The sequence below is a fragment of the Dryobates pubescens genome, chromosome 3 (genome assembly GCF_014839835.1).
Source record: "Dryobates pubescens isolate bDryPub1 chromosome 3, bDryPub1.pri, whole genome shotgun sequence".
NCBI classification, from domain to species: domain Eukaryota; kingdom Metazoa; phylum Chordata; class Aves; order Piciformes; family Picidae; genus Dryobates; species Dryobates pubescens.
In genome coordinates, this window is record NC_071614.1 from 12,652,689 (window position 1) to 12,678,803 (window position 26,115).

The 26,115-nt window shown below is 60.3% G+C and overlaps 2 protein-coding genes across 2 annotated transcripts in view; one reads left to right on the top strand and one right to left on the bottom strand.

The window, feature by feature from the left end:
• NPC1 (NPC intracellular cholesterol transporter 1) overlaps positions 1-14,949 on the top strand; it is a 46,891-nt gene extending 31,942 nt beyond the window's left edge. The window contains exons 15-25 of the mRNA XM_054179674.1: positions 799-926; positions 1,946-2,086; positions 3,815-3,904; positions 4,012-4,199; positions 4,943-5,058; positions 6,028-6,157; positions 7,304-7,504; positions 9,006-9,237; positions 10,875-10,988; positions 13,091-13,253; positions 14,650-14,949. Coding sequence (XP_054035649.1) covers positions 799-926; positions 1,946-2,086; positions 3,815-3,904; positions 4,012-4,199; positions 4,943-5,058; positions 6,028-6,157; positions 7,304-7,504; positions 9,006-9,237; positions 10,875-10,988; positions 13,091-13,253; positions 14,650-14,732 — 1,586 coding nt within the window. The 3' untranslated portion in view covers positions 14,733-14,949. The remainder of the gene's footprint in view (positions 1-798; positions 927-1,945; positions 2,087-3,814; positions 3,905-4,011; positions 4,200-4,942; positions 5,059-6,027; positions 6,158-7,303; positions 7,505-9,005; positions 9,238-10,874; positions 10,989-13,090; positions 13,254-14,649) is intronic.
• A 344-nt stretch (positions 14,950-15,293) lies between these two features.
• The window catches only part of RMC1 (regulator of MON1-CCZ1), a 30,656-nt gene continuing 19,834 nt past the window's right edge, over positions 15,294-26,115 (bottom strand). Inside the window, exons 7-20 of the mRNA XM_054179676.1 lie at positions 25,381-25,484; positions 24,030-24,119; positions 23,819-23,924; positions 21,604-21,715; positions 21,025-21,069; positions 20,565-20,618; positions 20,160-20,288; positions 19,757-19,863; positions 18,324-18,443; positions 18,146-18,223; positions 17,301-17,405; positions 17,148-17,216; positions 16,799-17,024; positions 15,294-15,415 (exon numbers count right to left, since the gene is read on the bottom strand). Coding sequence (XP_054035651.1) covers positions 15,336-15,415; positions 16,799-17,024; positions 17,148-17,216; positions 17,301-17,405; positions 18,146-18,223; positions 18,324-18,443; positions 19,757-19,863; positions 20,160-20,288; positions 20,565-20,618; positions 21,025-21,069; positions 21,604-21,715; positions 23,819-23,924; positions 24,030-24,119; positions 25,381-25,484 — 1,425 coding nt within the window. The 3' untranslated portion in view covers positions 15,294-15,335. The remainder of the gene's footprint in view (positions 15,416-16,798; positions 17,025-17,147; positions 17,217-17,300; positions 17,406-18,145; positions 18,224-18,323; positions 18,444-19,756; positions 19,864-20,159; positions 20,289-20,564; positions 20,619-21,024; positions 21,070-21,603; positions 21,716-23,818; positions 23,925-24,029; positions 24,120-25,380; positions 25,485-26,115) is intronic.

Genomic DNA, 26,115 nt, shown 5'->3' on the forward strand with positions numbered 1-26,115 from the left:
GGTTCTGCTGTGTTTCTTTTAGCTGTTCACTGCTAACACCAAGGTTAACTTCACCCCTCCTGGGGTGGGCATTGCAGGGCCTTTAAGACTGGCACAGTTCAAAAGCTGTGATTCTGAATCTGCCAGGCTGTGCAGCCTAGAGGCTTGGAGCTTTCTCCTGCCTGTAGTGACTGACAAGTGACTAGCTGGGGGCAGAGTGGCTGAGAGCAGCCAAGCAGAGAGGGACCTGGGGGGACTGGGTGACAGCAGCTGAACATGAGCCAGCAGTGTGCCCAGGCAGCCAAGAAGGCCAAGGGCATCCTGGCCTGCATCAGGAAGAGTGTGGCCAGCAGGAGCAGGGAAGTCATTGTGCCCTGTGCTCAGCACTGGCTAGGCTACACCTTGAGTCCTGTGTCCAGTTCTGGGCTCCTCAGGTTAGGGAAGATGTTGAGCTGCTGGAGCTGGGAGCTGGCTTACAATTTGGCAGTCCTGCAGGGCAGGCAGCAGCCAGGGCCAGGCGCAGGGCAGCTGCTCTGGTGCACTGGGGAGAGGCTTTGTGCTGCTAACACTGGAACTGTGGGGTGGTCTGCTAGGGGGCTGTGTAGACAGGGGAGGAGAAGGGGGGTTTGTCTAGAGGGGACTGTCTAAAGAGGGGGGGAGGGAAGAGGGAGAGAGGGGCTAGGGGGGGGCTGCCCGCGGGAGGAGGGGAGGGAAGGTGAGAGGGGCTGGGGGCTGCGCGGGGAGCGGGAGCAAGGGGAAGTGCCGGGGGCTCGGTGGCGCCGTGTCCGGGGCGGTGTCTCAGGCTGCCGTCCCCTGCAGGGTCGCTGTCGGGCATGCCCGCGGTCCGCACCTTCTCGCTGTTCGCCGGCGCGGCCGTGCTGATCGATTTCCTGCTGCAGGTCACCTGCTTCGTCAGCCTGCTGGGCTTGGACGTGCGGCGGCAGGAGGTGAGCCGGGGCCGCGGGGCAGGGCCGGGACGGCGGCAGGAGGGGAGGCAGGGCCGCGGGGCAGGGGGGCAGGAGGGGAGGCAGGGCAGGGCAGGGGGCAGGAGGGGCAGGAGGCGGGACCGCGGGGCGGGGCACGGTGGGGCAGGGGGCAGGAGGGGAGGCGGGGCCGCGGGGCAGGGGGCAGGAGGGGAGGCGGGGCAGGGGGCAGGAGGGGAGGCGGGGCCGCAGGGCAGGGGGCAGGAGGGGAGGCGGGGCAGGGGGCAGGAGGGGAGGCGGTGCCGCGGGGCGGGGGGCAGGAGGGGAGGCGGGGCCGCGGGGCAGGAGGGGAGGCGGGGCCGCGGGGCAGGAGGGGAGGCGGGGCCGCGGGGCAGGAGGGGAGGCGGGGCCGCGGGGCAGGAGGGGAGGCGGGGCAGGGGGCAGGAGGGGAGGCGGGGCAGGGGGCAGGAGGGGAGGCCGGGCCGCGGGGCAGGAGGGGAGGCCGGGCCGCGGGGCAGGAGGGGAGGCCGGGCCGCGGGGCAGGAGGGGAGGCCGGGCCGCGGGGCAGGAGGGGAGGCGGGGCCGCAGGGCAGGGGGCAGGAGGGGAGGCGGGGCAGGGGGCAGGAGGGGAGGCGGGGCCGCGGGGCAGGGGCAGGGCGGGGCAGGGCAGGGCAGGGGGCAGGAGGGGAGGCGGGGCCACGGGGCAGGGCAGGGCGCAGGCGGGGCCGCAGGGCAGGGGGCAGGAGGGGAGGTGGTGCTGCGGGGCAGGGCAGGGGGCAGGAGGGGAGGCAGGGCCGCAGGGCGGGGCAGGAGGGGAGGCGGGGCCGCGGGGCAGGAGGGGAGGCGGTGCCGCGGGGCAGGGCAGGGCAGGGGGCAGGAGGGGAGGCAGGGCCGCGGGGCAGGGCAGGGGGCAGGAGGGGCGGGAGGCGGGACCGCGGGGCAGGGCACGGGGCAGGAGGGGAGCAGGGGAGGCGGTGCCGCAGGGTCGGGCAGGGCCGGTGTCTGTGCTGCTGTGCTGAGCCTGCCCTTCAATCCCCTTGCAGAGGAACCGGCTGGACGTCCTGTGCTGCATCCAGAGCGGCGAGGAAGGCACCGCAGTCCAGCCTGCAGAGAGCATCCTCTTTCTCTTCTTCAAGAACCTCTACTCTCCATACCTGCTGAAGGACTGGATGAGGCCCATCGTGGTGAGTGTGCCCTGCTGCCAGGGAGCATCCTGCCCACTGCAGCTGCAGTGCAGGGAGCCTGGAGGCCTGCACTGAACAGAAACCTTCAGTGTAGAGTGGGCTGGGAGGTGATGTGCTGCCCTGGGGAGAAGGACCTGGGAGTGCTGGTGGCTAACAAGCTCTGCATGGGACAGCAATGTGCCCTGGGGGCCAAGAAGGCCAATGGGGTCCTGGGGTGCATCAGAGGAGTGTGGCCAGCAGAGCCAGGGAGGTTCTCCTCCCCCTCTGCTCTGCCCTGGGGAGACCTCACCTGGAGTATTGCATCCAGGTCTGGGCTCCCCAGCTCAGGAGGGACAGGGATCTGCTGGAGAGAGTCCAAGGGAGGCTCCAAGGATGCTGAAGGGACTGCTGCACTGCCTGGGGAGGAGAGGCTGAGAGCCCTGGGGCTGTTGAGTCTGGAGAGGAGAAGACTGGGAGGGGATCTGATCAAATGTCCATCAATATCTGAGGGCTGTGGGACAGGCTCTGTTCACTTGTGCCCTGGGATAGGTCAAGGAGCAGTGGATGGAAACTCTAGCCCAGGAGGTTCCAGCTCAACATGAGGAGGAACTTCTTGACTGTGAGGGTCCCAGAGCCCTGGAGCAGGCTGCCCAGAGAGGTTGTGGTGTCTCCTTCTCTGGAGCCTTTCCAGCCCCATCTGGATGTGTTCCTGGGTGACCTGTGCTGGATTCTATGCTCCTGCTCTGGTAGTGGGGTTAGATGGATGATCTTTTGGGTCCCTTCCAACCCTAACATCCTGTGAACATGAAACAGCTGCTGGCATCTCTGCTTTACCATTAGCACTGGGATAAGCTTTAGGAGCTGCAGCAGTGTTTCTGGTTAGTAAGAGGCTGGACCTTGGCTTGTCCAAGGCCTAGCTTTAAGAGCTGTGTTACTGACAACCCAGTCACCCTAGGCAGATGTCAGAACTCACGTGGTGGCTTGGCCCTGGCTTGGAGGCCAGATGCCCACCAAAGCAGCTCTATCACTCCCCCTCTTCAATGGGCAGGGGGAAATCTAACCAAGCCAGTAATTTCAGTAACAATAATGAGCAAAAGCAATAGAGCACATGGAAGTGAAAGCAGGGAGAGAGGGATTGGTCTCTACTGCCCATCAGCAGGACATGGGCAGTGTCAGGAAGCAGAGCTCTCCCAGCTTGGTGGTTCCTTAGGAGGCTGGATACCATGGACCAATCCCCACTTCCTGCTCTCACTTCATTCTGATACCTGAGCTGACCTCACATGGCATGGAACACCCCTTGGGCCAGTCTGGCTCAGCCCTGTCCCCTCCCAAGGTCTTGCCCACCCCTCAGTGTACTCTTGGGGCAGGGAAATGCTGAAAGGACACAGCCTGGAGACTTACTCAACAGTAGCCAAAACTCTGCAGTGTTATCAACTACTGCTGCAAAACACAGCAGTGGGAAGATGCTGTGAGGGGAATTGACTCCAGCTCAGCAGTGCATCCAGCTGAAGGGGGGAGGGTTGCTCATCTTGGCTCAGCTTGAGCTTCCTTGCAGAAGGTCTTTCCCTGCTGCCTTCCCAGTGTAACCCCTCCCTGATGGCCCTGAAGGGGAGCTCTGTGGAGCTGGGCTTCCCTGCCACTGCTGTGCCAGGCCTGGGTGGCATGCCTGCAGCAGAGCCCCTCTGCCTGGGCCCTGTTAGCTCAGGGGGTGCTGTCCCTGCAGCTCTCCCTGCTGTGCTCTCTCTGCAGGTGGCAGTGTTTGTGGGGGTCCTGTCCTTCAGCATAGCAGTTGTGCACAACGTGGAGATTGGCCTGGACCAGGCTCTGTCCATGCCAGATGTAAGTCTGAGGTGCAGGGCAGTGTTGAGCAGTCAGAGGCTGACTCAGAGCCTGAGTTGCCTCCCTGGGCTCCCTGGCCATCAGTAACTGCAGCCCCTCCCTCCCAGGACTCCTATGTCATGGATTACTTCAGCCAGCTCAAGTACCTGCATGCAGGCCCTCCAGTCTACTTTGTGCTGGAGGAGGGCCACAACTACACCTCTCTGGAAGGGCAGAACATGGTGTGTGGTGGAATGGGATGCAACAACAACTCCCTTGTCCAGCAGATCTTCAATGCAGCAGAAATCAGCAGCTAGTAAGTCTGCCATGCTTGTCTCTGCTTCCTCCCATGGAAGAGATGCAGCTGACCACTGTGGCCTTGTCACTTGGCCCCAGCTCAGCTGCTGGCTGGACAACTGACTCTGCTTTGGGGAGAGGGGAAAGGGAGGAAGCTGTGGCAACCTCCTGGGATGGGAGGGAAACCTCTCTGGACTGATGGGATATAGATGCCTTTGGGTTGGGAAATGGGGCTTGATCCTCCAAGGAATCTGGGAATGGTAGGAAGGAAAACGTGGGGAGAAGGCCTTAGTGTGGTTAAGCTGTCCTGGGAAGTCAGCTGCATGCTCAGCTTTAAACCTGGTGGATAAACTTAGCCTAGCAAGGCTGAGCAGGGATTGCATCTGGAGTTCAGCAGCTAGCTGAAGAATGTCTCCTCCTGCTTCCTTTCACCATAGCTCAGAGGTTTTACTTCAGCCTCACTGGGGGAGGAGCCTTGCTTGAGAACTGGGGCAGCAGCACCTGGAATAGGATGGGGCACAGAGGGGATGGGGAACGGGAAGCTGAGCCTGGCAGTGGAACCTGAGTGCAGGGAGGAAGCTCCTGGTGTTTGCTAGCTGCAGTGTTAGGACAAGGCTGGCTCTTGAAGGGGGGGCTACATGCAGAGCTAAGCAGCTTGGACCAGAACTTGTTGGCATGGCTTGAGTCAGCACTGGAGAGACCAAGGGATGTGTCCTGGCATGGAACATGAAGTGACTGATGTGTGCTACCTGATTTTACCAGCACCAGGATAGGCTATGCTCCATCCTCCTGGATTGATGACTACTTTGACTGGGTGAAGCCACAGTCCTCCTGTTGCAGAGTCTACAACACCACTGGGCAGTTCTGCAATGCTTCAGGTACTGGCATCCATTTCTCCCTGGGGGGTTGCCTTGGGTTGTGAGGAGTCAGGTGAATGAGCCTTGTTTGAAGCTGCTGTTGGAGTCCTGCTGGCATGCTGAGCTTGAGGGCAGCCCACCCAAGACAGCTGACTGACTGGGCTAATTAAACCCCTGATCCTTCTGCTGGCTTCAGGAGAGCTAACAGACTTGGTGCTCTGGTCTGGCTCGAAGCAGAGAATGCTCTGGGTTGGAAGGGATCACACAGGGTCTTAGGAGTTGGAAGGGACCTCCAAAGGACATCTAATCCAGCACCCCTGCAGTCAGCAGGGACATCCTCTCTAGATCAGGTTGCTCAGAGCATTGTTGAGCCTGACCTTGAGTATGTCCAGGGTTGGAGCCTCAAGCACCTCCCTGGGCAGCCTGTTCCAGCCTTTCAGCCTGGTCTAATCCTCAGCAGCTCTGATGCAGGTGGTGCACAAGGAACTGAGTGCTCAGGCAGCCATGGCCTTAGTAGTGATAAAAGAGGAAGGGCTACACATTTGGTGCAAGGCTTCAGAACTGGGGGAGGATAGGTTGAGACTAGACAAGGAGAAATCCTTCCCCATGAAGGTGGTGAGGCACTGGAACAGGTTGCCCAGAGCAGCTGTGGAGGCTCCAAGACTGGAAGTGTTGAAAGCCAGGCTGGCTGGGGGCTTGGGCAAGCTGGGCTGCTGGGAGGTGAGCTTTGAGATGAGCTTGAAGGTCCCTTCCAACCCAAAGCAGGCTGGCTGGGGGCTTGGGCAAGCTGGGCTGCTGGGAGGTGAGCTTTGAGATGAGCTTGAAGGTCCCTTCCAACCCAAAGCATTGTAGGGTTCAGAGCTGGTCCATCAGAGTGCTCTTTGTGGAGCTGTGCCCTGCAGCACTGCAAGCCAGCAGTGTTGGCCCAAGGGATGCCTGACCCTGGGCTGACCTTGCCCCTGGGCTGACCTTCTCCCTGCCTGTTTCCAGTCTCTGACCCATCCTGCGCCCGCTGTCGACCGCTGACTCCAGAAGGCAAGCAGAGGCCTCAGGGCAAGGACTTCATGAGGTTTTTGCCCATGTTCCTGGCTGACAACCCCAACCCCAAGTGTGGCAAAGGGTAAGAGCCATACCCTGTGTGTCTTGCTTGGAGCAGTGTCAGAGAGACTTGCTCTGGAGCTGTGAGTTCTGTCTGCAAGGCTGGGAGTCGGGTGTGGGATGTCCTGAAGGAAGGCCACAGCTTGAGTGCTGGGGTCAGCTTTGGGCTCCTCACTCCCAGAAGGACATTGAGAGGCTGGAGCAGGTCCAGAGAAGGGCAAGGAAGCTGGGGAAGGGTCTGGAGAAGAGGGCTGGGGAGGAGCAGCTGAGGGAGCTGGGGGGGTTGAGTGTGGAGAAGAGGAGGCTGAGGGAGACCTTGCTCTCTCCAGCTCCCTGAGGGGAGGCTGCAGTGAGGTGGGGGTTGGGCTCTGCTCCCTAGGCTCAGGTGATAGAAGGAGAGGAAATGGCCTGGAGTTGTGCCAGGGGAGGCTTAGGTTGGAGATGAGGAAGAATGTCTTTGCTGCAAGAGTGGTCAGGGCTTGGCAGAGGCTGCCCAGGGAGGTGGTGGAGTCCCCATCCCTGGAGGTGTTCCAGAGAGCTGTGGCCATGGCACTTGAGGATGTGGTTTGGTGGCCAGGGTGGGGTTGGGTTGATGTTGGGCTGGGTGAGCTCAGAGGCTTTTCCAACCCAACCAGTTGTAAGTCCTCACAGTCACTGATATCTCACCTGCTGGGTGGTGTTCTCTGAAACAAAAGTGGAGTGGCAAAGGCTGAGCAGCTTCCCCCTGGGCAGGCAGGGAGCAGCAGGCTGGGCAGGCAGGGTCCTGAGCCCCCTGGGCAGGCAGGGAGCAGCAGGCTGGGCAGGCAGTGTCCTGAGCCCCCCAGGCAGGCAGGGAGCAGCAGGCTGGGCAGGCAGTGTCCTGAGCCCCCTGGGCAGGCAGGGAGCAGCAGGCTGGGCAGGCAGGGAGCAGCAGGCTGGGCAGGCAGGGAGCAGCAGGCTGGGCAGGCAGGGAGCAGCAGGCTGGGCAGGCAGTGTCCTGAGCCCCCTGGGCAGGCAGGGAGCAGCAGGCTGGGCAGGCAGTGTCCTGAGCCCCCTGGGCAGGGCTGTGCCCTGAAGCTCCCTTGGGTTTGCAGCCCGGTTGGGAGCTGTTAGAAACAAGACCCAGCTGCAGTTGCTCCCAGGTTTGGGGATGCTGACTGACCCCTGCCATGTTTGTGTGCTCCTGCAGAGGGCATGCTGCATACAGCTCTGCTGTGGACCTGATCGACAGCCAGGCTGCTGTGGGAGCCACCTACTTCATGACTTACCACACGGTGCTGAAGGACTCCTCCGATTTCATCGAGGCCATGAAGCAGGCTCGGGCCCTGGCTGACAACATCACTGAGACCATGGGCATCCCAGGGCACAGCTACAGGGTGTTCCCCTACAGGTATGGGCACAGCTGCTCAGCTGCTGCTGGGGGACTTGAGTCTGGGGCTGTCTCCCAGCAGGAAACGCAGAGCTGCTGCAGTGGCAAATGAAACCCCAGCACTGGCTCCTTACTGTGCTTGGTAACTGCTGCCCCAGCACAGCAAGGGCATGGAGCTGCTGGAGAGGCTCCAGAGGAGGCCACAGGGATGATCAGAGGGCTGGAGAACCTCTCCTGTGAGGACAGGCTGGGAGAGTTGGGGCTGTGCAGCCTGGAGAAGGCTCCAGGGAGACCTCAGAGCAGCCTGCCGGTACCTGAAGGGGCTCCAGGAGAGCTGGGGAGGGACTTGTGACCAGGGCTGGGAGTGACAGGATGAGGGGCAATGGCTTTGAGCTGGGAGAGAGGAGATTGAGTCTGTGGATGCCTCCACCCTGGAGGTGTTCAAGGCCTCATCCAGCCTGGCCTTGAACAGCGTGAGCTGGTGGGAGGTGTCCCTGCCCACGGCAGGGGGTTGGAACTGGATGGTCTTTGAGGTCCCTTCCAACCCAACCCCTTCTATGGATCTGTGAGACCAGCTTAAACTTCTCTTCCACTACAGGGGTGGCTCAGGCTTCAGCTCAGGCCCTGCCTAGGCTTCATGGCTGGGGTCAGCAGTGGTGACTCAAGCAGATGCTGGGCTGGCCTGGGCCCCTGCAAGCTGTACTGCTCATGTGTTGACTTCAGCTGCAGGCACATGCAGCAGTGGGGCTGAGTCCTGCTTGTCCAACACTTGTGTGATTAATGCACTCAAGACCTTGGATTAGTGACCACAGTGCCCTGGAGCTGGTGTCTGCTCAGCTGGAATAGTCTCTTTGCTCCAGAGAATCCTGACCATCCTTGTGGCCTCACTGCAGCAGTGCCTGCAGGTCTCAGCAGGTCACAACACTTCTACTGAAGTGTGGCAGTTACCCTCAGCTCCTGTGGCTGAGGTGGTAGTGAGGAGCTCCCAGCAGCTGGTGCTTGGCTGTGGGGAAGCCAGCTGCTGGTGAGCTCTGTAAGGAGGGCACAGCCCTGTGAGGAGAGGCTGAGGGAGCTGGGGTTGCTTAGCCTGCAGAAGAGGAGGCTCAGGGGAGACCTCATTGCTCTCTCCAACTCCCTGAAGGGAGGTTGTAGCCAGGGTGGGGGTTGGTCTCTTCTCTCTAGCAAGCAGCAGCAGAACAAGAGGACACAGTCTCAAGCTGTGCCAGGGGAGGTTTAGGCTGGAGGTGAGGAGAAAGTTCTTCCCTGAGAGAGTTGTTGGCCATTGGGATGTGCTGCCCAGGGAGGTGGTGGAGTCCCCATCCCTGGAGGTGTTCCAGAGGGGATTGATGTGGCACTTGGAGCCATGGTTTGGTCAGTCAGGAGGTGCTGGGTGCCAGGCTGGACTTGCTGATCTCTGAGGTCTGTTCCAACCCTATTGATTCCATGAGGGAGGTGCCCAGCTCAGGAGCTGCTCTGGCCCTGAGGGGGCAGTGGCTGACTGCAGCTCCTCCTCTTCCTGCAGTGTCTTCTATGTCTTCTACGAGCAGTACCTGACCATTGTGCAGGATGCTGTCTTCAACCTCTGCATCTCCTTGGGCTCCATCTTCCTGGTGACAGCTGTGCTGCTTGGCTTTGAAGTCTGGGCTGCTGTGGTGGTGTCAGTAACCATTGCCATGATCATCATCAACATGTTTGGAGTGATGTGGCTCTGGGGCATCAGCTTGAATGCAGTGTCACTGGTGAACCTGGTCATGGTAAGTCACTGAGACAGCCCTGGCTGCTCTCCCCAGGTCCTGAGCAGCTCTGTCTCACCTCTCTATTTTCAGTAGTATTTGCTACTGAGCTGAGGTGTTTGACAGGTAATGGAACCCATCTCACTGCATCCAGGGGGGTGTAGGAAACGGTTCTGCTCTGCTTGAGGTGGCCACTGCCAACCCCAAGGAGTTCAACACAGCCAACTGCAAGTCCCTGCACCTGGGTGGGGGCAATGCCAAGCACAGATCCAGGCTGGGTGGAGAATGGACAGAGAGCAGTGCTGAGGGGAAGGGCTTGGGGGTGCTGGGTGAGGAGAAGCTCAAGAGGAGCCAGCACCAGGCCCTTGCAGCCCAGTCCTAGCTATGTCCTGGGCTGATCACCAGCAGTGTGGGCAGCAGGGAGGGGATTCTGCCCCTCTGCTGAGACCACACCTGCAGTGCTGGGACAGCTCTGGAGCCTGCAGCACAAGAAGGATGTGGAACTGTTGGACAGTGTCCAGAGGAGCTACAGAGATGATCAGAGGGCTGCAGAACCTCCCTGTGGGAGGCTGAGGGAGTTGGGGCTGTTCAGCCTGGAGAAAAGAAGGCTGCAGGGAGACCTTAGAGCAGCCTTCCAGTACCCAAGGGGGCTCCAGGAGAGCTGGGGAGGGACTCTTGGCAAAGGCCTGGAGTGACAGGATGAGAGGTGATGGCTTCAGAGTGGAAGAAGCTGGATTTAGGTTGGCCATGGGGAAGCAATTCTTTCCCATGAGGGTGGTGAGGCACTGGAACAGGCTGCCCAGGGAAGCTGTGGAGGCTCCCAGCCTGGAAGTGTTCAAGGCCAGGCTGGATGAGGCCTTGAGCAAGCTGACCTCATGGGAGGTGTCCCTGCCCATAGCAAGGGGATTGGGCCTAGATCTTTATGGCCCCTTCCAGCCCAAACCATTGCATGGCTGGGGAATATTCCCTGCACTGCTGAGGTGCAGCACTGGCACTGGAGGCTGTGTGCCTGTGGTGGTGGCCTCTGTGCTGCAGGAGCAGCTGTGTGGCTGCCATGGGGGGCAGGTGCTGCTGCACAGCAGGGGTTGCTGTTGTGCAAGGTGGGGATGCAGGGCTTGGTGTTGAGGCTTCTGCTGTCTGCTCTCCTGGCAGCCCTGGGGGTGCTCCTGCATGTGCAGGTGGAGCTGCCTGTGCAGAGTGCCTTGGGGAAAGCCTCCAGAGCTTGGCAGCCAGCAGCTCCCCAGGGGTGACTGCAGAGCTGGGAGCAAGCTGCTGCCCCACAGCCCAGCCAGGTGCCCAGGCCTGCCAGCTGCTCCAGCAGCTCTGGAGGTGACCTTCGGTGGGAGCCAGTGTCTGCTAGAGCAGTGTGACCACAGCCAGAGCCTGCTGCCTCCTGCATGCCCTGGGCACTGCCTGGAACCAGCTTCCAAGGATGCTCAGCCCTCTAAAGCCCCCTCCTGCTCTGAGTCCTGCTGGAGCAGCTGAGTGCTGCCTGCTGCTGAAGGACCGCAGCCCCTGGGAAGCCCTCCTGAGCCTGTAGCTTCCAGTGCCTGGAGCCGCACACAGCTGCTGGGAGCTCTCCAGGCTGGCTGGAGCTCCCAGAGCTAAGCATCCAGGTGGTGCTGTGGGTGGCCTCATGCAGGTGTCTCTCCCCCCAGAGCTGTGGCATTGCTGTGGAGTTCTGCAGCCACGTGACGAGAGCCTTCACGGTCAGCAGCAGGGGCAGCAGGGTGGAGCGGGCCCGGGAGGCGCTGGCACGCATGGGCAGCTCGGTGAGTACAGCCTGCAGACTGAGCCGGGCTGGCAGACACCCTTGGGAGCTCCCAGTCCAACCTAGCAGCCAGCACCATCTCAGCAACTCAACCCTGGCACCAAGTGCCTCAGCCAGGCTCTTTTCAAACCCCCCCAGTGATGGTGACTCCTACTGTAGTCAGTGCTGTGAGGCTTCCGCTGCAACTGCGTCTCTGGGCTTAGGCAGCGCTCCCAGAAGGTCACAGGGCAAAGGCAGGGGAGTGACAGTTTGGGGGTACAAGAGAGCAAGTGCCACAAAGAGCAGCCATGCCTCTTGTAGTGCCAGTGAGGGAGTTGTGGAAGCCTGGGGAGCTGTTACCATCTGATGCTGGGGCAAGAAACGTGCCCCAAAAAGGACTGAGGCCAGGAAACTGTTGGCTCCCTCTGCAAGTCAGAGGCACACCAGGCAATCAGGTGTGAAGGAAGAAGTCAAAGGAGTTTGGTCTTCCCAGTCTAGAAGACAAAGAGGGCAAACCCAGTAACTTCAGCATGGAGATGGGAGCCCTTGCTCTCCACAGCCAAGCTGCAGAGCATGGAGGCACAAAATTACCTGACACTGGGGACCAGAATGATGAAATACAGGGGCAGGGATGCCCAGAGCTGCTGTGCAATCATCTTCCCTGTCCTTCAACCCTCCACTTGTGAACTGGGTGCTCTCTGTGGCCTCACTTCTGCAAGGAACCAGACAGGATCCCACCTTGCAGTCTCCCCAGGCAGAGCTACTCAGGATCCCTGCAGAATGAGCTGCAACACTTGAGTAAGCTCCATTCCTCCTGAACTGCAGGCTGAGCACAAGCCAGGGTGTATGGCAGCAAGCACAGCAGGTAGGCAAACACACACCCTGGCCTTCTGCTTTTCTGCTTGGAGCTGGGCATCAGTCTCTTCAGGGCTTCTGTACTGTCTGGCCTTTGTGGCCTCCTTTTCTGCCTCCTTTAGTACCCAGCTGCCAGGCTGGGGCCTCAAGCCAGCAGCCTCCAGCACCAGGGATGGCCTTGCCTGTGCTTGGAGCACTCTTGAAGGGCAACCTACAGCTGTAATACCAGGGGGGGGATGCAGGCTCCAGGTGTTTCTGATGGGCTGACACCTGATGGGGAACAGAACTGAGAGCTGGAGCTGAACCTCCAGTTCTGCTGTCCCCAGCAGCAGGACACAGAGCTGTTGGGACAGAGTCCAGAGGAGGCCACAGGGCTGGAGCAGCTCTGCTGTGAGGCTGGGGGAGTGCAGCCTGGAGAAGGCTCCAGGGGGGGACCTCAGAGCTGCCTGCCAGTACCTGAAGGGATCCTGCAGGAAGGCTCCAGAGGGACTTTTCCTGAGGGTGTCTGGAGCCAGGCCAAGGGGGAATGGATTGAGGCTGAGCAGGGTTAGACTGGAGCTGAGGAAGAAGTGTTTTCATTGTAAGAGTGGTGAGACTCTGGAACAGACTCTGCCCAGGGAGGCTGTCAGTGCCTCCACCCTGGGGGTGTCCAAGGCCAGGCTGGATGAGACCTTGAGCAGCTGAGTCCCGATGAGACGTGTCCCTGCCCATGGCAGGGGGTTGGAGTAGATGATCTCTGAGGTCTCTTCCAGCCTGAGCTGTTCTGTGACTCAGTTGTTCCATTGCACTGCTGACTCTCTGCTGCAAATCCTCAGAGCATTAGGCAGGGCTGTTCCTCATGGACTGCAGTGGAGCTCTGGGAGCCTCAGCAGGGCTCAGTGCTTAGGCAGCACGGTCCTGTCACTTACCTGAGTGACCTGGGTGGGGTTGGGCAGGGCTCCTGTGGTGATGCAGAGTGGAGCCAGGCCAGGAGCACCACTGGAGTGGGACTGACTTCCAGTGGTGGTTGTGTCTGTGTCTGCCTAAAGGAATGACTGCCTCAGGTGGCTGTCCAGGTAGGGTGGGTTTGAGCCTGGCCTGGGCTGCAGGGTCTGGCAGGACCAAGGAGCTGAACTCTTGTCCTGGGCAGGTCTTGGGTTTGGTTCTAAGGACTAGCAGGTGGAGGTGCTGCATACAGGAGCCTCAGGTGACCTCAGGATTTCAGCAGATGCTAACTTCCTAAAGCAGGAGGACTCCTTAAGGCCTTGCTTCAACTCTTTCTCTTGGCAGGTCTTCAGTGGCATCACACTGACCAAGTTTGGAGGCATTGTGGTGCTGGCTTTTTCCAAGTCTCAGATCTTCAAGGTGTTCTACTTCAGGATGTACCTGGCCATGGTTCTCCTGGGAGCCACACATGGACTGATCTTTCTGCCAGTTCTGCTCAGTTACATAGGTAAGCTGTGAGCCTGCCCCAGAGCTTCACCTCTGGGCACTTCCCCTCTGGTAAAGGGAAAGGCTTGCAAGGTCAGAAGCAGCCAGGAGGCTGTGGGAAAGGGTTAAAGGGGGGCACTGCCAGCTCCTGTTCCAGGCATGCTGAGCTGAAGCAGCCACAGCCTGCTCCAGTGCTTGCTCTGTGCTGGCTGCAGGGAGGAGGCAGCCTGGGCCTGTGCAGTGCCGGGGTGAGGGCTGAGGGCTTCAAACTGGGAGCAGCTGGATGGAGCTTGGCCATCAGGAAGCAGCTGTTCCCCACGAGGGTGCTGAGGCACTGGAACAGGCTGCCCAGAGAAGTCATAGAGGCTCTCAGCCTGGAAGTGCTGAAAGCCAGCTAGGAGAGGGCCTTGAGCAAGCTGTGCTGGTGGGAGGTGTCCCTGCCCATGGCAGGGGGCTGGAACTGGCTGAGCTTCGAGGTCCTTTCCAACCCAAACCACTCTGTGCTGCTTTGTGGCCTAGCAGACAGCACTGAGAGCGATGTCCCTGAAGCTGGGGACAGGGTTGTGGGTGGAAGCAGAGCTGCTGTGGGGCTCTGCACCTGCAGGAGCAGCCTTGCTTTGCAGGAAGGATGTCCTCTTGCATTTACAAACCCAGGAGCCTCTGGAGTTCTTCAGGGCAGGCTGGAACTGAGCCTGCCTTAAGGGGGTTGAGGCTGGTGGGGGCTCACCTCCTGCTCTTGCTGCTGCTGCCACCGAAGGCTGAGCAGAAGCAGCTTTCTGAAGCCTGATCAGCATGAAGCTGGCCCTAGACAGCTCATCCCCTGCTTGCTGGCTGCTCTGCTGTCCCTGGCTGCTGCAGTCACTCTTCAGGGAGTGACAGGACTGGGGAGAATGGAGAAAAATCTAGAAGTGGGGAGATTGAGATTGGCTGTGAGGAAGAAGTTGTTCCCCAGGAGGGTGGTGAGAGCCTGGCACAGGCTGCCCAGGGAGGTGGTGGCAGCCAGGCTGGATGTGGCTGTGAGCAACCTGCTGCAGGTGTCCCTGCCCATGGCAGGGGGTTGGGACTGGCTGAGCCTCGAGGTCCCTTCCAGCCCTGACAGTTCTGTGATTCTCTGATTCCCAGACTGTTTTCCCAGCTCAACCAGAGCACTCCTCCTACTATCCAAAGGTGGTGTTTCCTGTTTGGTGGTGTAAGCACATCCTGCTCTTCAGCTCCCATCTGCCAGCCTTCCTCACCTGTGGAGGCCTGCTCACCTCTGAATTGTACCTTGTTGCTTTGCTCAGATGCTCTTGGCTTCAGGCTCAGAATGTGGGATCAAATCAGAGCAAGGAGGCTCTGGGTGGGGGTTGGAACTGGCTGAGCCTTGAGGGTGCCTTCCAGCCCTGACCACTCCCTGACTCTGTGCTCCTCTCCCCCAGGCCCTTCAGTGAACAAAGCCAAGACTCGAGCTGCACAGGAGAGGAGCAGAGGCACAGAGCGGGAGAGGCTTCTCTACTTCTGAGGCACTCAGGGGACTGCAGGAGCTGCAGCCTGGGCCCAGCTCCGGCCCCACGGCAGCTTTCTGAGACTATCACCCTGCAAGCACCACCCAGGGGCTCTGCCCAGCCTCACCTAGGAGCCCCCAGGCCTTGAACTCAGGGAGCGCTGCCTGGGGCTCCCCTAAGAGCAGTATTACTGAAGCCAGCTGTGGTTCCAGGCTGCCTAACCCCACTTCTCTCTCTGTCTCACTCCTCACAGTTTGCATTCTCTGTGCTTCTAGAGCCCTAACCCAGCTGGCTCCTTGGGGAGCTGAGCAGCTTTCCTGTCACTGAGGCTGAGGGGAGCAGACTGCTGCAACCACTGACACTACTTTTAAATGCAGGTCAATGCAAGGTTTTTGTCTCTGAGCTCTTTTTAGGGGGGAGGCCACCACAAGCTGGAAGGTTTTTTTTGTTGGGGGGGGGTTGGTTTTTAGTACTCTTTTTGCCAAAATGTCTCTGTATATACTTTATTATAAAACAGCAGTTTTGTAGGTCCAAAGCAACAACAACCAACAAGAAGAAGAAGAAGAAATCTCCTTGGATGCAATAAATTAAAGTTTATACATTTCAGTGGCCAGAGTCTTTCAGAGGCTGGGAGGCTTCAGCAGGGCCTGCTCTCCAAAGACTTGCTTGAAGAACGTGACATGCTCCTCACAGTGCTCCCCTGGGGGTGAGAGGGGGGCAGGAGCAGAGGAGAAGACATTAGGGGTTGGAAGGGACCCCTGGAACTCTTCCCCTCCAACCCCCACTTAGCCCTGGGCTGTGGGAGCTGCTGCACAGCTCAGCTCCAGCACACAGGATCACAGAATGACCAAAGGCTGGAAGAGACCTCAAGATCATCGAGTCCAGCCTGGCACCACAGACCTCATGGCTAAACCATGGCACCAAGTGCCACATCCAATCCCCTCTGGAACACCTCCAGGGATGGGGACTCCACCACCTCCCTGGGCAGCACATCCCAGTGGCCAGTTCCTCTTGCTGGGAAGAACTTTCTCCTCACCTCCAGCCTAAACCGCTGCTGGGTGGCAGTGGGGCCGGGGGCGGTGCCGGCTGCCCTGGCTGCTCAGCCGGGGGGCAGTGGGGCCGGGGGCGGTGCAGGCTGCCCTGGCTGCTCAGCCGGGGGGCAGTGGGGCCGGGGGCGGTGCAGGCTGCCCTGGCTGCTCAGCCGGGGGGCAGTGGGGCCGGGGGCGGTGCAGGCTGCCCTGGCTGCTCAGCCGGGGGGCAGGGGGGCCGGGGGCGGTGCAGGCTGCCCTGGCTGCTCAGCCGGGGGGCAGGGGGGCCGGGGGCGGTGCCGGCTGCCCTGGCTGCTCAGCCGGGGGGCAGGGGGGCCGGGGGCGGTGCAGGCTGCCCTGGCTGCTCAGCCGGGGGGCAGTGGGGCCGGGGGGCAGTGGGGCCGGGGGCGGTGCCGCTGCCCTGGCTGCTCAGCCGGGGGGCAGTGGGGCCGGGGGCGGTGCCGCTGCCCTGGCTGCTCAGCCGGGGGGCAGTGGGGCCGGGGGCGGTGCAGGCTGCCCTGGCTGCTCAGCCGGGGGGCAGTGGGGCCGGGGGCGGTGCCGCCTGCCCTGGCTGCTCAGCCGGGGGGCAGTGGGGCCAGGGGCGGTGCCGCCTGCCCTGGCTGCTCAGCCGGGGGGCAGTGGGGCCAGGGGCGGTGCCGCCTGCCCTGGCTGCTCAGCCGGGGGGCAGTGGGGCCGGGGGCGGTGCCGGCTGGCCTGGCTGCTCAGCCGGGGGGCAGTGGGGCCGGGGGTGGTGCTGCCTGCCCTGGCTGCTCAGCCGGGGGGCAGTGGGGCCGGGGGTGGTGCCGGCTGCCCTGGCTGCTCAGCCGGGGGGCAGTGGGGCCGGGGGGCAGTGGGACGGGGGTGGTGCTGCCTGCCCTGGCTGCTCAGCCGGGGGGCAGTGGGGCCGGGGGCGGTGCCGCCTGCCCTGGCTGCTCAGCCGGGGGGCAGTGGGGCCGGGGGCGGTGCAGGCTGCCCTGGCTGCTCAGCCGGGGGGCAGTGGGGCCGGGGGGGCAGTGGGGCCGGGGGGCAGTGGGGCCGGGGGCGGTGCTGCTCACCCGGGGTGAAGCTGGGGCTGCCGCGCAGGCGCAGGTTGCGCTGCTGGAAGAACCTGAAGGTGGTGTAGTAGAGCAGCTGATCCTCTGCCTGCTTGGCGGCGTCCAGGAACTTGCGTGCCGAGATGCTGTCGTGGCCCCCGATGCCCCTGAGGAACCGCAGGGCCGCCAGCACTTGGTGCTTGGACAGCAGCACTTCCACGATCTCGTCGTTGGCCGTGGAGAGCCTCTGTGAAGCCGAGCGGAGCTCTCAGGCGACTGAGCCCCCCCAGGCTGTCCCTGCAGGCCTGGCAGGGGAGCCGACAGCTCGGGGGGGATGTCCCCCATGCACCGGCGGGGGCTGGATGCTTACTTTTAACATGTCCAGGGAGAGCTGGTGTGCAGGAGGGTAAATGCTTTCCAGGGACAGCAGCAGGCAAGCCTGGGGCAGAAACACAAACAGCCTTTGACTGCTGAAGCCCTCCCCACCCCCTCCCCAGCTCCCTGCACACCCCGGCTGCCATACCAGAGGCTTGGAGTCACTCAGCACGTGGTACTGCAGGAACTGATGGAGCATGTAGAACAGGTTGTGCTGCACCAGGGTTTTGATCACCAGCTCGTACAGGTAGTGCTGTGAAGAAGAGCAAAGGCATGGCTCCAAAGCAGTCTCTACAGCCTAGAACACAGCACTGACCAGGTCTGGCCTGCAGCTCTCTGTAAGCTGGAGTATGGTGTGAGGCAGCAGTGCCCAGGGGGCCAAGGAAGCCAATGGCAGCCTGGCTGGGGTCAGAAGCAGGGTGGGCAGCAGGGACAGGAGGTGACCATCCCTCTGTGCTCAGCACTGGGGAGGCCACAGCTGCAGGGCTGTGCTCAGCTCTGGGCCCTCCCTGCAGGAAGGACATTGAGGGGCTGGAGCCTGTCCAGAGCAGGGCAGCAAGGCTGGAGAAGGGCCTGGAGCCCCTGGGCTAGAGGAGGGCTGAGGGAGCTGGGGGTGTTCAGGTTGGAGAAGAGGAGGCTGAGGGAGACCTCATTGCTCTCTGCAGCTCCCTCAAGGGAGGTTGGAGTGAGGAGGGGGCAGCCTCTGCTCCTTGGTGGCAAGGGACAGGAGCAGAGGCAATGGTTCCAAGCTGCCCCAGGGGAGGCTCAGGCTGGAGCTCAGGAACTATTTCTGCCCTGGAAGGGATCTCAGCCATTGGAAGAGGCTGCCCAGGGCAGTGCTGGAGTCCCCATCCCTGGGGGTGTCCCAGCAGCTGTGGCCCTGGGGCTAGGGACATGGTTTGGTGCTGCCCCTGCAGGGCTGGGTGGAGGGTGGGACTGGCTGAGCTGGGAGGTGTGCTCCCAGCAGCTCCCTGCTGGCAGGCAGCAGCTCACCTGCACTGCGATCTGCACCTGGTTGAGCGAGCGAATGTACTCCATCAGCACCGCGATGGTGAACTTGTGAGGGGCCTCCTGCAGGGGAGAGCAGCCCTCAGTGCCGGCTGCAGAGCTGCCCTCCGGGTGGCAGCCCTGCAGGAGCGTGGGCAGCAGCAGAGCCCGGGGCTGCACTCACCTTCCTCTCGGTGAAGCCGGCCAGCACGTGCGTGTACATGTCCGACTGGTCCAGCACCGCCTGCGTGCGCACCGGCCGCCGCGGCGCCGGCGTGCTCCTGCTCAGCCCTGCCTCCACCACCTGCAGGGACACAGCCTTCCTCAGCCACCCACAGAAACCTCTGCCTCCAGGGACTTCCTCACTGGGAACCCTAGCTTGCTACCGAGGAGCCACAGCTTGTGCTCGTGGTGGCTCCTGGCCAGCGTGGGCGACAGCTGGAGCTGCTTGAAGCTCCTGCCGGTGATGTGCTGGGGGGATGCTGCTCACTGCGGGCTCCATACCTGGGCTGCACCACAGCAGTGCCTCCAGAGCCAGGGAGGTTCTCCTCCCCCCCTCTACTCTGCCCTGGGGAGGCCCCACCTGGAATATTGCAGGCAGTTCAAGAGGGACAGGGATCTGCTGGGGAGAGTCCAAGGGAGACTCCAAGGATGCTGAAGGGACTGCAGCACTGCCTGGGGAGGAGAGGCTGAGAGCCCTGGGGCTGTTCAGTCTGGAGAGGAGAAGGCTGAGAGGGATCTGAGCAATGACTATCAATAGCTGAGGGCTGGGGGTCAGGAGGGAGGGGACAGGGACAGGCTCTGCTCAGTTGCACCCTGGGCTAGGACAAGGAGCAATGGATGGAAACTGCAGCACAGGAGGTTCCACCTCAACACGAGGAGGAACTTCTTGACTGTGAGGGTCCCAGAGCCCTGGAGCAGGCTCCCAGAGAGGTTGTGGAGTCTCCTTCTCTGGAGGCTTTCCAGACCCATCTGGATGTGTTCCTGTGTGACCTGTGCTGGGTTCTATGCTCCTGCTCTGGCAGGGGGTTGGACTTGGAGGTCCCCAGAGTTCCCTTCCAACCCCTGCCATCCTGTGAGCTGTGATCCCACATTCTACTCCACTCTTCTCTCTCTAAAGCTGCTTTTAAAGTATAAATGTAGCTGCTCTTCTGTGCCTCAAGGGCAGGAGCTGAGTCCAGCTGTGTTGGCACAAGTCCTGAAGCTGAGAGCCTGTCTGTGGCTGTGCTGAGTCCGTGCCTGACCCCTTGAGGCTGCTGCTCCACCAGAAGGGATTCTGAGCAGGTCACACTGCTGAGGGGCTGGCTGTGCAGGTGCTGTGCAGTGGCACAGCCATGGAAGCAGAGGTTTGGAAGCTGCTTTGATAGGGATTCCGAGTTGCTCTTTGAGCTTCTACCCTTCTCTGTTTCCAGGCACTGGAGTGTGCTGGAGCTGAGCTATGCAGCAGCTGCCACAGCACAGTGCTAAGTGGGGGTCTCTGTGTCCCTTGCAGAGCAGAACTTCCCCTGTGGGCCTGAGGTGGGCAGGCCTGAATGTCCTAAGAGAGAGCAGTCTTCAGCATGATGCCACCTGCCATGTGCCCAGCACCATCCTGCTGCTGCAGCTAAGGTGCTTTACCATGGTATAGCTTTGCTCAGCTTCCAAGTACTTCTTGTACTCATGGTTCAGCTTGTCAAACACAGTGGCAATCACAGGCAGGGATCCCCTTTCCGGCTCACTGAGCACTGCAAAGAGGAGAAGACGAAAAGGACTGTGAGGAGGAAGAACCAGAGGGGTTTAAAGAGACACTTCCAGTCCTGGCAGCTGTGACTTAACTACCTGAGGGGGAAGTTACTCACTTTGTGCTGCTCAGGAGCTGCTGTGGGTACCCTTGACTGAGGTTGGCCTGGGCAAGGGGCATCTCACAGGCCCAAGCTAGCTTCAGGGGTGAGCTCCAAGCTGAGGCCAGCCCAGCTAGGCTGTGTCAGTGCTTGGGCATGAGCAGGGCAGTGCATCCAAGAGAAAAAGCTTGTGGACTTACTCTGAGAGCACACAGAGAGGATAACCATCTTGCATTCTTTCCTCTGCAGAAGGAAATCCATCAGCTTGCCTTTATCTGGCAAGAGGTTCACCACAGGCTCAAGCTTCACCTGAAGGCTCCACAGGTAACCTTGAAGGAATAAAGCAGTGCATTGCCTTATTAAGCAGAGCCTGGACACCTAACTTTCCCCCTCTGAATGAGAACACATCTAGGTGAGGCCTCACCTGCCTTCCTGCATCTATTTCAGAGCAGCACTACAAGATCTGGGCCCCCTCAGGTGCCCCCAGCAGGAGCAGTCAGCTCCCTGGGGCCTCTGCTTAGTTGCTTTGGTGTAAGCTGCTCCAGGCACTGAGCCAGGCACCCTTGGCCAGCCAGCCCAGCAGGGGCACCCAGCTCACCACTCACCTTCACTTGCACTGATGATGATGTCAGGTTGAAAGACAATCCAAGAGGAAGAATCTAAAGGTTAAAGTTGTAACAGCCACAGGAAGGCTGACTCCAAACTCTTGCTCCTACATTCCCTTCAGGGTCTGAAGCAGGCCCCAGAGCCATACTTCCATTCACAGCCTGGAGCCACAGTCCTGGCAGTTTCTCTTCAGTTTCATGCTGCACCTGCCCAGGAGTTCCCTACCTGCATCTCAAGTGGCCAAGCCCTGGGGGAGGGGTACTGCAGGAGAGCAGAGCCCCACACTCACAGCTCTCCCACAGCATTTCTGTTGCTTGTGGAACTCTGACTGTTTCCTCTTGAAGGCAGCATGCATCATCACCTAAAGCTGGGCTTAACAGGGCAAGGCCAAGCCAGCTCCTTCCATGCCTGGCACACAGGAGGAGGCTTCCTTGCCCTTGCAGAGTGTTTAAAGGATACAGAGTTTGCATGGAACAGGAGACTGACTGGTGACAGAGGCTGGGCCTGCAGAGAGAGGAGCAGGTGAGGAACAGCAGCACCCAAGCAGCTCTCCCACAGCCCCAAACCAACCACAACAAAGGCCCCAAACCAACCACCCAAAAGGCCCCCAAGCAACCACCCAAAAGGCCCCCAAGCAACCACCCAAAAAATCCAACAACAGAAGCCCCAAAGCAACCCCAAACCACCACCATCCCTCCCCTTTGTCTTCCCCCTGTGCAGCACTGCAGGCACTCTGCACCTCTCGAGCAGCAGCTGCTGCTTTCTGCAGTGTGCAGAGAGAGGAGACCCAAAGCTGTGCTCAGCTCCTCCTTATCTTCCTTCCCCACCACCACCTACCAGCAATGCTCACAGCCAGCAGCCCTGCAGCCAGCAGCAGCCCTGCAGCTGCTGCCTCAGCTCACAGCAGTGCCCAGGCAGCGGCTGCAGCGCCCAGGCAGCGGCTGCAGCGCCCAGGCAGCGGCTGCAGCGCCCAGGCAGCGGCTGCAGCGCCCAGGCAGCGGCTGCAGCGCCCAGGCAGCGGCTGCAGCGCTGCCCTACCTGCCACAGGGATCTGGTAGGGTTGTATTGATCGAGGTGGAAGCACAAACTGATGGATGGTGGTGGAGCCATCAAATTCTCCTTTCAGCTTGATGTCAAACACCACTGAAGTCTGCAGTGGAGAAGGGGAAATTAGGGCCCACAGCTGTGAACATTGAGCATGAGGCTGCTGTTCTCATTCCCACCTTTGCTTCTCCACTAGAAGCACAGAAGGGCTTGGGGTGGAAGGGACCTTAAACAGCCTCTGGATCATCACATCTCCACTAGAAGCACAGAAGGGCTTGGGTTGAAGGGACCTCAAACATCACCCAGTTCCAACCCCCTTCCCTGGGCAGGGACACCTTCCACCAGCCCAGGTTGCTCACAGGCCCTGGCTTCCAACATTTCCAGGGATGAGGCATCCACAGCTTCTCTGAGCAACCTGCTCCAGTGCCTCACCACCCTCCCTGTACAAACATCTCTGCTATCCAATCTCAGCCTACCCTCCTGCAGTTTAACCCCACTGCCCCCTGAGCTGCCTTCCACACCCCTTGAGGAGGGATTGAGGTCAAATTCACTGCTTGGTTATGGCTGCTGGGAACTGGGATGGAAATGTTGCCTCTTCCTATGATCTCCTCATAGCCCTACCTTTCAGACTTGTTCAGCTCAGGTCACTGGCACAGCCTTGGCCTTACCCAGTGGAAGGCAGCTTCAGTGCTAATGAATCACAGAACTGTCAGGGTTGGAGGGGACCTCAAGGATCATTCTGTCCCAGCCCCCCTGCCATGGGCAGGGACACCTCACACTGCAGCAGGTTGCTCACAGCCACATCCAGCCTGGCTGCAAACACCTCCAGGCAGGAGGCTGCCACCACCTCCCTGGGCAACCTGTGCCAGGCTCTCACCACCCTAACTGCAAAGAATTTCTTCCTCACAGCCAATCTCAATCTCCCCACTTTTAGTTCTGCTCCATCCCCCCCAGTCCTATCCCTCCCTGACACCCTCAAAAGTCCCTCCCCAGCTTTCTTGGAGCCCCCTTCAGATCCTGGAAGGCCACAATGAGGTCTCCTGGGAGCCTTCTCCTCTCCAGCCTGCACAACCCCAACTCTCTCAGGCTGTCTCCAGAGCAGAGCAGCTCCAGCCCTCTGCTCCTCCTCGTGGCCCTTCTCTGGACACCTTCCAGCACCTCCAGATCCTTCCTGGCACAGAGGCTCCAGAGCTGGCCCCAGAGCTCCAGCTGTGGTCTCAGCAGAGTGGAGCAGAGGGGCAGAATCCCCTCCCTGGCCCTGCTGGCCACACTTCTCTTGCTGCAGCCCAGGCTCTGCTTGGCTCTCTGGGCTGCAAGTGCTCCCTGCTGGCTCCTCTTGAGCTTCTCGTCCCCCAGCACCCCCAAGCCCTTTTCTCCAGGGCTCCTCTCAAGCCAGTCCCTAAAGATCATCCTTAAAGATCACCTAGTTCCAGCCCCCACCTCCATGTCCTTGTGCTGCAGGCTCCAGAGCTGGCCCAGCACTGCAGGTGGGGTCTCAGCAGAGCAGAGGGGCAGAATCCCCTCCCTGCTCTCCACACTGCTGGGGATCAGCCCAGGGCATGGCTGGCTCTGGGCTCCAGCACTTGGTGCTGGCTCCTGTTGAACTTCTCCTCCCCCAGTACCCCCAAGACCTTGTCCTCAGCTCTGCTCTCTGTCCATTCTCCACCCAGCCTGGATCTGTGCTTGGGATTGCTCCAAGCCAGGTGCAGGACCTTGCCCTTGGCTGTGTTGAGCTGCATGAGGTTGGCTCTGGCCTGTCTCTGGCTGCCATCCCTTCCCTGCAGCCTATCCACCACACCACACAGGAGGGTTGCCTTGACCCCACACTTCTGCCCACAGGAGATTTATCAGGTCTGGCCAAATCTGTGTCATCCAAACCCTTGCAACATCAGAAGCTGCCAGGATTAAAAATTCAGTGTCCAATTTAAACCCTTCTTCATGTAAAGCCTTAAAATCCTGCCCAGTGCAGCAGCAGAGTGTCCCTGGAGACTGACAAGGAGGTAAAACCTAAGTGTGTGAAGGAAGAGGTGGCAGCAACAGCCCTGACTGAGCCTCAGCCCAGCAGGGCCAAAGGAGAACTCTGAGGTGGTTCTACTCTTCTGTCTTGCTCCTGCTGGCTTTTGGCAAGGGGAAGCTCACAGGCAGCCTGACTGAAGCCTGCCCAGCCCCTTCCCAGGGCAAGGCAGAGGGGCAGAGGGGGGAAGCAGACCTCTGTGTCCTGGTGGTGCACCACCACCAAGTTGTCCACGACGTTGAGTGCAAACTTCCCTGTCCTGTTCAGCTTCAGAATGTGACTCTTCCTGCAGGAGCCCTCCCTGCCAGACAGAGGGGACAGCTGCTCAGAGCCCTGCTGCAGCCAGCAGGGCACAAGCCTCACACACCCCTGATGTGCCACCCAGGGCCCTGCACTCTGCTCTTACCTGGGCAAGTGGTAGAGGACTACTTCTGCTCCTGTGCTGTTTGATGTCCTGGAGTGGTGCCTCAAATAGAGAATGTAGAGCTGCCCATATCTGACAAGACAACAGCACCAGAGCATTACTTGCAGCTGAGAGCTGCCCCAGCCTGTCACATGTGACATTTCCAACCTGCTCTGGTCCTGTCCTGTCCTATTCTATTCCATCCTACTCCACTCCACCCCACCCCACCCTACCCTACCCCACCCTACCCTATCCCACCCCACCCCATCCTACCCTATCCCACCCCACCCTACCCTATCCCACCCCACCCTACCCTATCCCACCCTACCCTACCCTATCCCACCCTATCCCACCCTACCCTACCCTATCCCACCCTATTCTACCCTACCCTACCCTATCCCACCCTATTCCATCCCACCCCATCCTACCCTACCCTCTTCCACTCACCTCGGTCAGCTCATCAGTTAATTAAAACCCAAAGACTAAAGCAGCACTTGACAGATCCTAGAATGGTGTGGGTTGGAAGGAACCCCAAGGATCATGCAGTTCCAGCCCCCTGCCCTGGGCAGGGACACCTCCCACTGCACCAGCTTGCTCCACCTGGCTTTGAACACTTGTAGGCCTGGACAAAGCACAGCTTCCCTGGGCAGCCTGTTCCAGTGCCTCACCACCCTCGTGGGCAAGAATTGCTTCCTAAAGGCTAATCTAAATCCAGCTTCTTCCAGTCTGAAGCCATCCCCCCTCATCCTGGCACTCCAGGCCTTTGTCACAAGTCCCTCCCCAGCTCTCCTGGAGCCCCTTCAGGTACTGGAAGGCTGCTCTGAGCTCTCCCTGCAGCCTTCTCTTCCCCAGGCTGAACAGCCCCAACTCTCTCAGCCTGTCCCCACAGGGGAGGTTCTGCAGCCCTCTGATCATCTTCATGGCCTCCTCTAGACCTGCTCTAACAGCTCCATGTCCTTGTGCTGGGGTCTCCAGAGCTGCCCCAGCACTGCAGGTGTGCTCTCAGCAGAGCAGAGGGGCAGAATCCTCTCCCTCCCCACGTGGTGCATGTCCTGTACCCATGCCAATGAGGCCCCTAACCCAACTCTGCTGGCACCAGCTCAGAAAGGAGGCATGCTCAAACCTTCTGCACTGATCCACAACACCTTCACACCAGTCTCTTCAGCTGGCTTCCCCTCCCCACCCTGCCCACCAGAGAGCTGTTCAGATGCCTCACTCCAGGCAGTGACTGAAGCACCTTCAAGCAGCAGTGCTGCTAAACCAAACCCAAGCCCCACCACATCTGTGCTCCTGCCCCCTCTCAGCATGCCCCAGCTGCCAGTGCCCTGGGGGGGCTTGGTTGTCAGACACCTACATTGTGGCCATGGCAATGTCTCGTTCAGAAAGGCTGAGCTTGGAGGCCTTGGGGGCTGCAGGCAACTCGATTTCAAACTTGGACAGCTTGGCCATTGTTCCACTCTGTTAACAGGGGGGAAAAACACCACCACAGTGTCAGGAGCTGAGAAGGGCCTCAAGCCACCTTGGCTGCTGCACCAACAGCACCCTCAGGAGGCCAGGAATGGAGACAGCTGCAAAGAAGAAACCTTTGGACACTTCCCTCCCCTCCTCCTCTGACAAGCACCCTGGGGATTCGAAACACAGCCTGCTGCTGTCCCAATCACAGCAGCTTTGTCCTCTTGCCTTTTGTAACAGCAGCTCCAGCTAGGAAAACGACTCCAGTTTAAGCCACTCAGGACAAATCTGTATGCAAATCCTGCTCACAAGTGCTCTGGAGATCCCCAGCAGCAGTTCTTAGCTTTCACAGAATGGGTTGGGTTGGAAGGGACCTCAAAGATCACCCAGCTCCAACCCCCTGCCATGGGCAGGGACACCTCCCACCAGCACAGCTTGATCAAGACCTCATCCAGCCTGGCCTTGAACACCTCCAGGGAGGAGGCAGCCACAGCCTCCCTGGGCAGCCTGTGCCAGAGTCTCACCACCCTCACTGCAAAGAATTTCTTCCTCATCTCCAGTCTCAGTCTCCCCACTCCCAGCTCAAAGCCATTGTTCCTCCTCCTGGCACTCCCAGCCCTTGTTAAAACTCCCTCCC